At 35.0% G+C, this 13,567-nt stretch overlaps 1 protein-coding gene across 5 annotated transcripts in view; it reads right to left on the bottom strand.

Moving 5' to 3' along the window:
* Window positions 1–13,567, bottom strand: part of PCLO (piccolo presynaptic cytomatrix protein) — a 408,305-nt gene that overhangs the window by 374,893 nt on the left and 19,845 nt on the right. For all 5 annotated transcript variants that reach the window (XM_007982336.3, XM_073009167.1, XM_073009170.1 and 2 more), the window contains exon 3: window positions 5,011–6,411. In XM_007982336.3, coding sequence (XP_007980527.3) covers window positions 5,011–6,411 — 1,401 coding nt within the window. The remainder of the gene's footprint in view (window positions 1–5,010; window positions 6,412–13,567) is intronic.

The following is a 13,567-nucleotide window of genomic DNA, read 5'->3' as shown; positions in this document are numbered from 1 at the left end:
AGCCTCTGAACTATACCTTTGTGGCTTGATAGCTATACCTCTGATACTCCTTCTCCTAATCTCTAAGATACAAGTAAAACCTGTCCCACAGGGTTGTGGTGAGAAAAGTGCTTAGCACAATGGCCTCACATAGGCCAAGTCAAAATAGCTGCCCTATTAGAAGTTTTTTAAGCCGTATGATTGATATCAATTTACCTTTCAAACATTGCACAGTTATTTTTTCTGGATCATAATTAGATTCATCTATTTACATCTAATATTTAAAATAAAAACATCTAGTAATCAAAAATTTAAGGCAAAGGAAGAATATTACAGCACTTTTAGACTTCCAAATTAAATATTGTTTTAGATATTATTCAAGTTTGGAGAGATTATAGTGAGAAAGAAATCACATATACTAGTGGTGGCAATGTTGACTGCTATCACATCTCCAAAGAGAATTTGTTATTCCAAGGTCCTTATGCCTTGATTTAGTAACCCTAGTACAAGTTTTCCTTGGGAAATAGTTAAAAATACTAATATTTTTGTCCAAAAAGTTCATGAAAAATGACAACAACCTAAATCCTGAATATGAGACAAATGTGCATAACAAAAACATACATCCATAGAATTAGATAATAATTATTTAAAATGATGCTTAAGGAGTTTAATTATATGGAGAAATGTTATATGTTTACTGAGATACAGAACTACCATACAGAGTAGAACATTAACTATATAAATATGCATAGAAAAATGGCAACTAAGAAAAAATTACTTTTGGTTTAAATTTATTTAAACAAAAATACAGCTTTATTTTGAATTCATCATTGAATATTTTAACTAAATAAAAATCAATGACTTACATTAATTTCCTAATTTTTTTTTACTGGCCAGCTTATAAACTTTTTTATATTGATTTTAAAAGTGCTATCAGGTGTCTTTCTTTGCCATGGGTGCCAGAAATTTTTAATTAATGTAGATCTCCATTATGTTGTTGTTGTTGTTATTTGAGATGAAGTCTCTATTGTCCAGGCTGGAGTGCAGTGGGGCAAACTCAGTTCACTGAAACCTCCATCTCCCAGGTTTAAGTGATTCTCCGGCCTCAGCTTCCTGAGTAGCTGGGACTACAGACACGAACCACCATGCCAACTTTCTCACATTTCTAGTAGAGACAGGGTTTTACCATGTTGGCCAGGCTGGTCTCAAACTCCCGACCTCAAGTGATCTGCCCGCTTCGGCCTCCCAAAGTGCTGGCATCACAGGTATGAGCCACCATTCTGATCAGTCTCCATTACATAATTCTTTTGAAATTAATTAATGGTAGAATTATTTTCTCCTTATTGATTTCTCCTTATTGATAATTCTTTCAGCCTTTAATTTCTTTTGTGTGTATGTGTATGAAAATGCTTTTGAGTGCTGAATATATGCTTTTTAATGTATTAAGCAATGGCCATTAAAGTAAAAGGAAGGTATGTGTTTGCAAAATAAGAAATGCAGGATATCCCCAGTGGGCCATTTTTGAGTATTTAATGGAAAATGTGGAAGCCACCCAGACAGAGTAAAGATCTCAAAAAATCTCAGTTACATCACTGGGTCTTATCTTAAAAGACTCATTTGTTGCAGAGTGACAAATATCTTATAGCAATTCCTACACTATTCAGGCCATGCACAATCATCTTGCTAAGGAAGCAAAATTATGACTCCAGGACTTCTTGAAATATGAGGAAACATAATTACTTTTAAATATTATTTTCATAGTAAAACGTTAGCTTAGAAAAGGGTGCTAACAACAATAAACAACCATTATGAGTAATTCTGACTCATTTTGAATTTGATTACCAGAATGACAAAAAATTCACTAGGTAAACTGATTGCCAACTTAAGCTGTTTTTCTCAGCATGCTTCCAAATTCTGTAAGACTAGCTTTTTTAAGAAAGCTCAACTGCCATTTTTAAAACTCCTTCCAAGACAAGGTATTCCCTGACTTGGCAGAAATTAAAGCCTAAAATAATTGTCTCTTGCCATCACAGGTTAAGGGATGATGGTACCATTTATACAAACTGGGCATCAAGCAGTTAAACAGTAAGGCTTAGGTTGAGGTCTGGCTGCACCCCAGAGCCTGCAGGCAGCCGTTGGCACTCCTCAGGTTCAGTGGGAGGTGTTGTGTATGAGACAGGAAACAACCTTAGTGACAGGTGTGTTTGATTAATGAGGGAGAAAGAGGGAAACCATCTACAGCTTCCCAACCAATGACAAAATATGACAAGCTCTTCTCACAACCAGAGAAACACAATAGCCAAAGGGAGAAGGGGTCAGGGTGGCATCAGCAGGAAAAATGTCCTGTCTCACAGGGACCAGTATAGGAGAAGCAGAGGCTTGTATTAGAGAGTTGGACATACTTTATTAGAAAATAAATGAAATTATTGAATCTCTTCTTGAGGGAATACCATTTATTTGGATTTCAGGCATAAAATCTGAGTATTTTCAGAATGTCCTCTCTGAGGTTGGCACGGAAGGACAGTACTAACCAGGCAAGCAGAAAATATTAGGTCACAAGAGACATATTACAAGCAGAATAAAGAAAACGTAGACACACAACAAAGATCTAGGAGGAGATGCTTTCCTAACTCCTAACTGAGAGAAATGAAGAAAGATTTATTAGTAGGAACACTGACATTGTAGCATGAATTACACCTGTTAACAGTATTTACAGTTTGCTGGATACATATACATCTATACATAAGAGTATATGTATATATGTTTATATATGTATATGTGTACAAAGGTGTGTATATATATGCATATACACACATAGGCAAACACATGCCATTCTTTTCAACTAACTCCTTTTGTCATTTTTCCAAAGTCCTGTGGAGCAATGATAGAGACTACCTGAACATGTAATAACTCAGCTAACCTTTATTCATTCCCCTGATGCCAGGTGAACTTTACTTAGAAATCAAAGGTCACCAAGACCTTATACTAACTGAAAACTTCATGTACATTAGGATAGTCAAGGTGAGCCAGGAATACTAGTTGCTTTTGTTAGATTTTCTTCCCTCTGAAACCTAATCTTCCAAATTCAAAGAAATTGCCATAAAGCAAAATAATTTGAACAATTACTGATTATCTAACACAATCACTCACCACACTTCAAATATGACCTCATCTAACCCATCTAAATACTTGAGAAAATTTAGATTTTCAAACTATTCAAAGTACTGAAATTCCACACATGTCCTTGGTAATTCTCTGCTTCATTCAATAAATCTCCTTTCCAAATTACCACTTTCAAAATATTATTTGCCAACACACAGAAAATCAAAGATTTCCCTGAAAGGTTTATTGTCTTTCTACCAAAGGAACTCTCATTAGACTTCCAAATATTGAGAGAATTCTAATAATTACTATAATTCAAATGTACACATACATATGTATGTATGCATATCCATACACATATATGTAAAATTTTAAGTTATAGTGCTAACTCACACTACGCACCCATTTTTAAGTGTGTAAAAATATACTTGAAATGCAAAAAGTATAGTTTTGTTTTTAGAAATGCAGTTTGCTTTATAACTTCATTGTGTTGATACCACAGGGATCCTCATCAAAAAGGTACAATTTTGTTTAATATATAAAATAAATACAACTGTATTGGTGAAAATTTTCTCTCTTGAATTGACAACCAAAAACTTCTCTCCTAAAAGTGTTTTCTTTTAAGATTTGTTTTTGGTTTTGCTTTTATATTGAATCCAAAACACTGTAACTAATAATGATAGTTGTTACCTCTCATGAAGTGCTGAGAGAAACCAAAATGTATGTCCCTTTAAGATGACTGTCAGTTAAAATTATTCATCACAGCTAAAGAGGAAAAAAAATCTGCTGAAACTTGTAGCAACAACATTTTCATACAGTGTTAATTAGATCAAAGCGAACAAACATCTTTTTAAATGAAATTTTTCTATGGTTTATTTTTTTAAAAAACATTTAACTCAAGAACACCACCAAAAACAAATAAACTTTAAAGCTTATTTTATATAAATCCTAAAATCTATTCAATTTTTTTCATCATAATGAATAACAAAACCAAGGACAGTGAAATTATTATGTATTTTTGGTTTGTATAAAAGTTTGGAACAATTATTTAGATTAATTCCCAGACTGTTTATTAAAACATTGTTGTTACTTATTTAAGACAGCAGTAATTGTTTAACCCCCTAGTCTCCCATGATTTAAATATTCTAATAGCCTTAACATGCTATTAATGTTAATAGATTCATTCTTTTATAACTATATTAGAAATTCGTCATCTGCCTTTTAGTCATTTACATTGCAGAAAAAGTATTCTTATCATTCCATTAAAAAAACTCTTCATGTTAGTTATAGAAATCCATATACCTTTCTTTCTTTCCACAGCTCCTAGTAAAGTGCCATCTCATATGGATGCCAAATAATATTTCAAACAGAATTATAAAAAGCCTAGATATAATATATTTGAACCACTATTTTCTACTGGGCAAAATTTTTAACTTACACAAAGTTCTTAACAGTTTTTAACTGTATTAACATAATAGATTTTATGGTGTTTATGCATATTCAACCAAACAAACTTATTTTATTAATGTATTACAGAGACCAGAAGGATTAGAGATGGGAATAAAACATTAAAACATTTTATTTGGAGTTTACATGTGAAAACCAAATAGTCCTCAAAAGCTATTTTTTTTTCTTTATTTCATGAATGATTGGATCACTGTTATAGTAATTTAATAATTAAGATGTTCATTTAACTTAGCTTATTTCATCTTCTTACTTGCGGTACATTAACCCAGGAAAGTACAAATAACATGAACTCTTAGTAAGAAGGTAAGCTGGTAATAAGTAATTGAAATTTCTAAGATTATCAATTTATTTTCTTCACTAGAAATGTATTTTTTGCTCAGATATTTGGCCACCCAAACATTTCAAAATAAACCCATAGACTCACCTCCATATGTAATATATATATATACACATATTACTTACCTCAGTCAAATGTGGTGTAGGGTTAAATCCACAGAGATTACACACTTGATTCTTGCATTCAGTGCAAGTACTGAAGTTAGGAGCATCCTTAGAACCTATGTTGAGTTCAGTTTTGCAGACAGGACAGGTTGATTGTGGTTTGGGAGATCTCTCCAGTTTTGTGGGAAGGACAGCCTTTTGAGGCTCAGCTGTTAAAGATTTGCTATCCTTCATAAGTGGTGGCTTTTTTTCTGTTTCTGTTCTTTTTACTGATGGAGCTTGTTCAGCTTTGGGCTCTAATTTTTCAGCTGCTGGGGCTTTTGTTTCCTTTTTCACAGGTATAATTTTTGCAGGTGCTGGTGGTGCTTGACCTGTGGATTTGGGTGGCCCTTGTGAAGCAGGTGGCTGTGAAGGGGCAGGGGCTTGTTTCGTTGGGGCCCCTGGTCCACTTTGTGAATGAGGTCCAGGTTGGCCTGCAGTGGAAATTAAATTTGATGCCTGGCTGAAGATTGATGCTCCAAACCCAAAGAGTTTCCCAGTCACGGTCTCTTGAGGAGTTGTAGGCTGTGATTTGGGGGCATCAGTAATACTTCCCAGATTCAGACTGAAACGTCTTGACTGCTCCTGAGGCTTTGGGGGCTGTTGAGGTGTGGGGACAGTTTGGCCAGCAGTAGGTCGTGGGCCAGGGGGTGTTGGTGACCCTTTTGGCATTGGCTTGGCATCTGGTTTAGGACTCATTTTGGTTTGTGCTTTCTTGGGCTCCTCCTTCTTTTGTACGGGGTCAACTTGTTTTTGTCCTTTGCTCTCTGAACTAGGACCAGGATGTGAAATAATTTTTGAATCGGATGCAGGGCGAGGTATGGCTTTAGAATCAAATGGGGTGACTTTTTCCCCTGTTGGTGGAAAACTCTGTGAGGGTTTGGCAGAATCTGTTTTTAGAGGAGGGGTTGTTTTCTCTTCAGCTTGTGACTGTACTTTGGAGCTTGGAATATCAGGTGTTGTTGCTGATGATGAAGATACAAAGTCTGTGGTTGGCTTTACCATCTTGGGCTGCTTTGGTTTATCGTCAGCAACAGGGGCCTTGTCCTGCTCAGATGGGACAGAAGGTTCTTTGGGAGGGGCTGGCTTGGATGAAGAATCTGCCTCAGGAGGCTGCTTGGCCTTGGCTGAAGGAGAGCCGTGGAGGGTTGGTTGTTTCACTAGTGGTGGCTTTTTAGGCTCAGGTACCTTGGAGAGATCCTGTTTTGGTGCAGCATCCTTCTTTGGGGAAGTCTGCTGTGGCTGTGGGGATGATTTGCTCACTGCTGATGTAGCAGTAACAGGTGCAGCCTTCGGTTTGGGCTGGGGTGATGATGGAACTGGAGCCAGATCCCCACCTAGAGCTCTTTTCATTTGACAGTTCAAACAGAGCCACTCTTTTACCTACAAATAAAATAAAACAATGGTCACCAAGACAATAATACTGTAAAAACACAAAAATGTTTTCAAAACATGCATACTGCCATTTGAAACGATATCTCTCATCATTCAAAGCAGAAAATCCAGAGAAAATTATTTTAATAAATTGTTATTAAAATATAATATTTTAATGATATTAAAATATAATTAGTGGGCCAGGCATAGTGGCTCACATCTGTAATCCCAGCACATTGGGAGGCTGAGGTGAGCGGATCACAAGGTCAGGAGTTTGAGACAAGACTGACCAACATGGTGAAACCCCGTGTCTACTAAAAATACAAAAATTAGCTGGGCATGGTGGTGTGCGCCTGTAATCCCATCTACTCAGGAGGCCAAGGCAAAAAAATCGCTTGAACCTACAAGGCTGAGCTTGCAGTGAGCTGAGATCATGCCATTGCACTCCAGCCTGGGTGACAGAGTGAGACTCCGTCTCAAAAAAAAATTATATATATATATAATTTATATATATATTTATGTACATATATAAAATATATATTTAATATATACATATATACATATATGTATATATATCTATATGTGTATGTGCATGTGTGTGTGTATATATATCTCCTCAGGGGCTAAAGTACCCTATATTTTAAGGAATAAAGTAAAAATCAAAATATAGTTTTGTGTTTCTTCTAATGGTAATTCTGTTATTCTTTGCCTTTGATTTACTTAAGTTTTTATTATTCCCAGAAATAGAAAACCATGTATAATTTTAAGAAAAAGCAAGTTTTATGTTTTTTTCTTAACAAGCTTTCACAAAACTTGTTTTTTCTTAGATTATACATGGTTTACTATTTCTGGGAATAAAACATGTTAGATACCATAAATCAGTTATGAGAGTTAATTCCTCTATTGATGGCTCATAATCAATTTTAAGATATACAGCCCAGGGTAGGATTGCTAAATTATGAACATATTGCTAATTTTTAAAATTGTCAAAGCATTACTTCCCCCCTCCAAGGTGAAATTCAAATATTTTAAAATACAAATTGTTAACCATGCTGAGTTAGAAATAGGATATTCTCTATTAACAAAGTAAATAAAAAATAATAGCACTCCCTCAAATGATCACAAATAGCATGATTTAATAGAGGAAACATGGTTTCCATAGAAATTTTATGAAGATACTTGAAAAAGCAATATGAGTAAGGAATGTACATATTTGGTGATATATACATATATGTGTATGCATGTGAATGGCAGAGATTTGTATATATATGAGATATACATATATATACACAATATGCAAATGCTTTTTTGTATTGCATCTATTGTGAAAAGATGTTGTGTTTAATACTATATTTTAGAAGATAATTTAAAAGTACCTATGTTTAACATTTACCTTTTTTATTTTTCTAAAATAATGATTCCTTATAACTATTTTAAATATTACCAAAATAATTTAGGATATATAATTATACCATGATCCAACCTTCTCCACCAAATGTAACCAATGTAAATAATTTGGCACTGAAATTCTTTGTACAGAATGCTGCACAATGAAAAAATATATATAAATATAAGGAGCACAGGCACCAGACAAATTTCCCATGGTACAAAACTGCAAAGTGTTCAGCTGGCAAACAGTACATTTTCTATTTTCAAACAATTTCTTTTTGAAAAAAAAATTGAATTAATCATTCCTAAACATTTTAAAACTTCTTTGAAATTATTTAAACTCATATACCAGTATCACAAGGCTTATTTTGCACTCTCATGGAAAGTAAACTTATGTTTGGAGAAGGTTAAATGAGATTTTCAACTTGAACTGAAATGTTATACTTCTGTTTTTAAAACTGAATCAAAAAGTAAAATTATGATATTGTTAAATATGGGTGGTAGGTATATGGACATTCATTCGTTCATTCATTCATTTGTTTATTTATTTAGAGACACAGTCTCGCTCTGTCACCCACACTGGAGTGCAGTGGCTTGATCTGGGCTCCCTGCAAGCTCCGCCTCCCGGGTTCACGCCATTCTCCTGCCTCAGCCTCCCGGATCGCTGGGACCACAGGCGCCCGCCACCATGCCTGGCTGAATTTTAGTATTTTTTAGTAGAAACAGGTTTTCACCGTGTTAGCCAGGATGGTCTCTATCTCCTGACCTCGTGATCTGCCCGATTCGGCCTCCCAAAGTGCTGGGATTGCAGGTGTAAGCCACCGTGCCAGCCATGGATATTCATTATATTTGTTTTCAATATGGGTATTATACACCTCTGTACTCACTATATTGTCTTAACCTTTCTATATGTTTGAAGCATTTCACAAAATAAATAGCTCTTTATACACATAAATATTTTAAGTCCCAAAACAATCAAACAATTGCTACTTCTGCAAGTACCATGACAAAAGGCAGGCAAAAATGTAAGAAAAATTTCACTCCATTTTCCTTAATGGAAGGAAATATGTCTATAAATATGCATCTACCCACTCACCCATATCCCCTATTATCAATGTCAACTCTATTGTTCTACTACGTGTTTCTCTCATTAATTTTCTTCCATAGCCTCACAGGATCACCTCATAATCATGCAGTCAGACAAAATAAGAAAAATAAAATTAAAGGCATAATTCTTACATGTTGTGTCACTGACATTTTTCTATAAAATACCTATTACATGCAAGATCTGTATCCATATTAACTAGTTTAATTTATAAATTTCCAGGATTAGTAATTTTCATTAACATTAATTGCTTTTATGCTTTTTAACAAGTGTCATAACCAAAGTAGTTTCAAAATAAACAGTACTTATTCTTTTATTCAAATATGTATTGAGCACCTTCTACAAGGCAAATACCACTGAATAAAAGATGCAAAAATCAGGCCGGATGCTGTGGCTCAGGCCTATAATCCCAGCACTTTGGAAGGCCAAGGTGGGCAGATCCCCTGAGGTCAGGAGTTTGAGACCAGCCTGGCCAACATGGTGAAACATTGTCTCTACTAAAAATACAAAAATTAGCCAGGCGTGGTGGTGCATGCCTGCAGTCCCAGCCATTCAGGAGGCTGAAACAGGAGAGTTGCTTAAATCTGGGAGGCAGAGGTTGCATTGAGCCGAGGTGCACTCCAGCCTGGGTGACAGAGCGAGACTGTCTCAAAAAGAAAACACACAAACAAAAAAAGCAGCAAATATCCCTGTCCTGATGAAGGCGATATAACAACCAAACAAGTGACTACATGAGACAATTTCAAGGTTATGGTAGATATCATAAGTGGGATTTGAACAATGAGAACACATGGACACAGGGAGGAGAACATCACACACCAGGGCCTGCTGGGGGGTGGGGAGATAGGGGGTGACAGCATTAGGAGAAATACCTAATGTAGATGATGGGTTGGTGAGTTCAGCAAACCACCATGGCACGTATATGCCTATGTAACACACCTGCACGTTCTGCACATGTATCCCAGAACGTAAAGTATAATAAAAAAAAGAGATTAAAAAATTATGACATAAAATCCCAATTCAAATTGCTTTAAAAAGAGAAAACAATTATCTTTAGATAATAGTCAGTGGACTATACAGATGGCAGAATTAAAGCCTCATCATATTTTCTAACAGAATTTTCTGATAAACTTGATTAAATAAAAATGTTAAGCATCACTAAACACATACAAGAAATAAATTTAAACCTGCACAAAAAATAAAGTACAATGAATGAAGATAAGATGTACTCGAAAAAAGAACTGAATAAATATTCTACATATAAAAAAAAATCTGATGATATTGTGGTGATTCTTTGCTGCTAGTTTCTCTTTTTTTCCTCTGAAAAATTTCTTGGGATGTATTTGGTTTGATTGGTAAAATTCTAAGTTTCTTTGCAATCTGAACATTGGAGCTTCATACATAGCCAGTAGGCCCTAACATTATCTTTGGACAACTATAAAATTAGAACACTACCAGACATATTTAATGTACGATGTATATCAACACTGGGACACATTTTATACTATCTTTATTCCAAAATCAAATGATTCTCTGTGGTTTATAAATGTACATGGATATATCTCTACCTAAGCAGAGAGTTAGGAGAGTTAGTAAAAGAAGGTGGAAAATAGGAGTCACTGTCCCTTCACAGGGAGAGAATTCTGCTTCTCTCCTAATATACCCTTGGCTTGAACAGACTCCACCCCCTCATCTTTCATCCTTTAAATGACCACATTTATTTTAACTTTGATAAACAACACAGAAAAGATATTTGATCCATCAGTTTTTGCCCCTCATTGCTATAATACAGGTTGAAATAATTATCTATGGCTAGCACAACATAAAAAGCTTTTATCCTCTTAGGATTTTTTAGAAAGCACCTTCTTTTTATTTAATTATACTGGCCAAATCTGTTGAAGGTAGAAACTATTTGTATTTCAGCACTTAACAATCTTATACTGAAAACAGCGCATTTGCAAGCCCCGGATTCAACTGACAAAAAGAAAAAAGCAAAGAATCTTTCCTATATATTGACCAAATGAAAAAGTCCATAACTAGCCCCAGCATTAACATCACAAACTATCTTTGATGTCAGTCAGGTCTTTCACAGTGCACTTAGGGCGAGCAATGGATAGTAACACTCCCACTGCTTTCTCAGTTATCCAAGTTCAAAATCTCACAATATTTTTACCACATTCCCATTTATTCCGAAGTGGGTCTGGATTGCTTGTGAAAGGTTCTCTCACATTTCCAAAGCCACTGTCTCTCATTTGGCCATTATTATTCCTCAAACACTTCACATTAAACCTGTTTAATATGATCACACCCCTTCTAACCTCAATGCCTCAATGAAAAGTAAAAATTTTTACAAGAAATTTAACGTATATAATTCTGTTGGTGTTCTTATGCTAGTATTTATGTAATTCTGTAATTTCCAAGGCTGTATCTCCCCAAAGACTCAAAACAACAAACTGTAAAGACTTACTCATAGTAGTCTTTCTATTAATCTCCAGTGTATAAATGACACTTTAAGCATCAGTTATGTTCATAAACATTTTTTGAACTGGTTTGAATTAAACAAATTAATTTAAAATGTTTAACTGTGCTCTGTGTTTACTGTGAATCTCCCACTGTTCAGCCAATCTGTACAGCATTCTCAAGATGCATGCCATTCTCCATAGAACCCTACTTTGTACCTTAGGCCACTGAAAACCTATTCTCATTTTGATTCAGATTGAAGAGTCTCTCATAATTACAACATCTGCTAGCCATAAATATTTTTCCTGCCTGGAGATAATCAGTCTTGTTTCACTTCCAAAATTAAACCTTTATCTCCAATACTGAGTAGAGACATACCTGCCACAGACACTTTCTGCCAGTTACACATAGTACCTATAATACACTTGGTCCCTTCATTCTGCGTGATTGGGTTTTCATCTTCTAGAGCCATAAATGAAAATCTTAGATGATTTTAGTCCTTATCACTTCCTCCCCATGCCTGAATCACAGAAGATGGAGAAGTTAGACAGACAATCTCTGCAGCTATGCCTGATTCACAGAAGATGGCTTCCACAAAGATTTCCTAAACAACTTCCCAAGTGCCCTGTCAAAGTGGCACTGCCTCTCCAACATTATACTACCATCCACATCCATTTGACAAATAGTGGAAAAAATCGAATAAACTCTACCAGGAGAGCCTACAACCATATCAGTGTGTCCTGAAATGACTCTTACTTCAATGTGCAAACATTAAAAGGAAAGAATCCAACTGTCTTAGATAGATCTGTCAAGCCTGAACTTTTCCTAAATTCTAGATTTTGTATGACAAATAAGGAAAAATAGCCATCTTTGCTTTCCCTACCTATAGCCTTACTTACAGAAGGTGCACAAATGAAATTCAAGGTGTGAAGATACGACTGTTTAATGAGCTATATAAACTCAATTATCTCTATGGAAAGAAACAAAAGAAAGGCATAAAAGTATTTGTTCCTTTAGTCTTCTGATTTAATATGCTATATAAATGGGGGTAAGAAGATGATCAGACAGGATTTCTGCTTATTCTGAGGCTACTGCGTATTCTAATGTGGATCTGCATATAATTCCAACACACCTGTCTGCTTAATTCAATTCCTGCAGTTATATTTTGTTAAGGTTTTGTTACGTATGAGAGATGTCAAATATAGTAATACAAGTTCATTGGCTAAAGCCTTTGATACAAAATCATAAGCACCCTATTTATATTTTTCAAGAAGTACTACTTGAAGGTTTAATTGTGAACTTCACATAAAGAGTATCAATTAATGATGCCACTTTCAAAATAAAGTATCAAAGTTATTGATTACCAAAAAATTATATTCTGATTTTTAAGAGTGTATCTTCAATAATGACTCAAAAGAATCAACTTGATACATCTAAGCAATGAAGTAGAATTGATAGATTTGGGGGTTTCGGAACTAAAGCATATTCCTGCTCAGAATTATTATTAATTTATTAAGATTCAAAACGGAATGGAAGCCCTTCCCCCCCACACACACATACACAATTCCAGAAAGCATAATGACTAACATCCTCTCTTCTATGTAACTCTAACTGGAAAATTTAAACACATCTACATAATATTCATAATATGATCTCTGCTCAATTACATAGCCATAGTACTTGGAATAATGAAACATCAAAAGAACAAACACAATGTTAGGAATTTATATTTGCTCCTTTTCGTACTGTTCACATCAGCTGTTAAATACATTTTCTTCAATCGTGCTCTTTTCCTGTCTTTGTACAATGGAACCTGTTGGGCTCTTACTTTTAAACTCATCACAACTAAACTTTTCTGTAAACCATCTAAATGGACTATTTACTCCATCAAAGCAGTATTCCCATCCTCTCTTACCTGAGTCATGATTCCCAGTCAACTTTGGGCTCCTCTCACGTTTACATAAATGCTATCCATCTTCTACAATCCACAATGAATTTCCTCTTTTGTCATGTATTATTCCATCATCAATGAACATCTGCTGTTTTTCAACTATCACAGAACCATTATACCCTGAACCACAGCATTTAAATTCAAATATGTAGTGGTTTACAGTATTTTCCAATTGTTTCGTCTTGTCTCCTCATATAAACTTTTAAAAGATGCAAACATGGTAGGGCATGGTGGCTCACATCTGTAATCCCAGCACTTTG

Source organism: Chlorocebus sabaeus, chromosome 21, assembly GCF_047675955.1.
Source record: "Chlorocebus sabaeus isolate Y175 chromosome 21, mChlSab1.0.hap1, whole genome shotgun sequence".
In the NCBI taxonomy this organism is placed as follows: domain Eukaryota; kingdom Metazoa; phylum Chordata; class Mammalia; order Primates; family Cercopithecidae; genus Chlorocebus; species Chlorocebus sabaeus.
The sequence above is the reverse complement of the archived record's forward strand: the minus strand, read 5'-3'. Positions and strand labels throughout refer to the sequence as shown.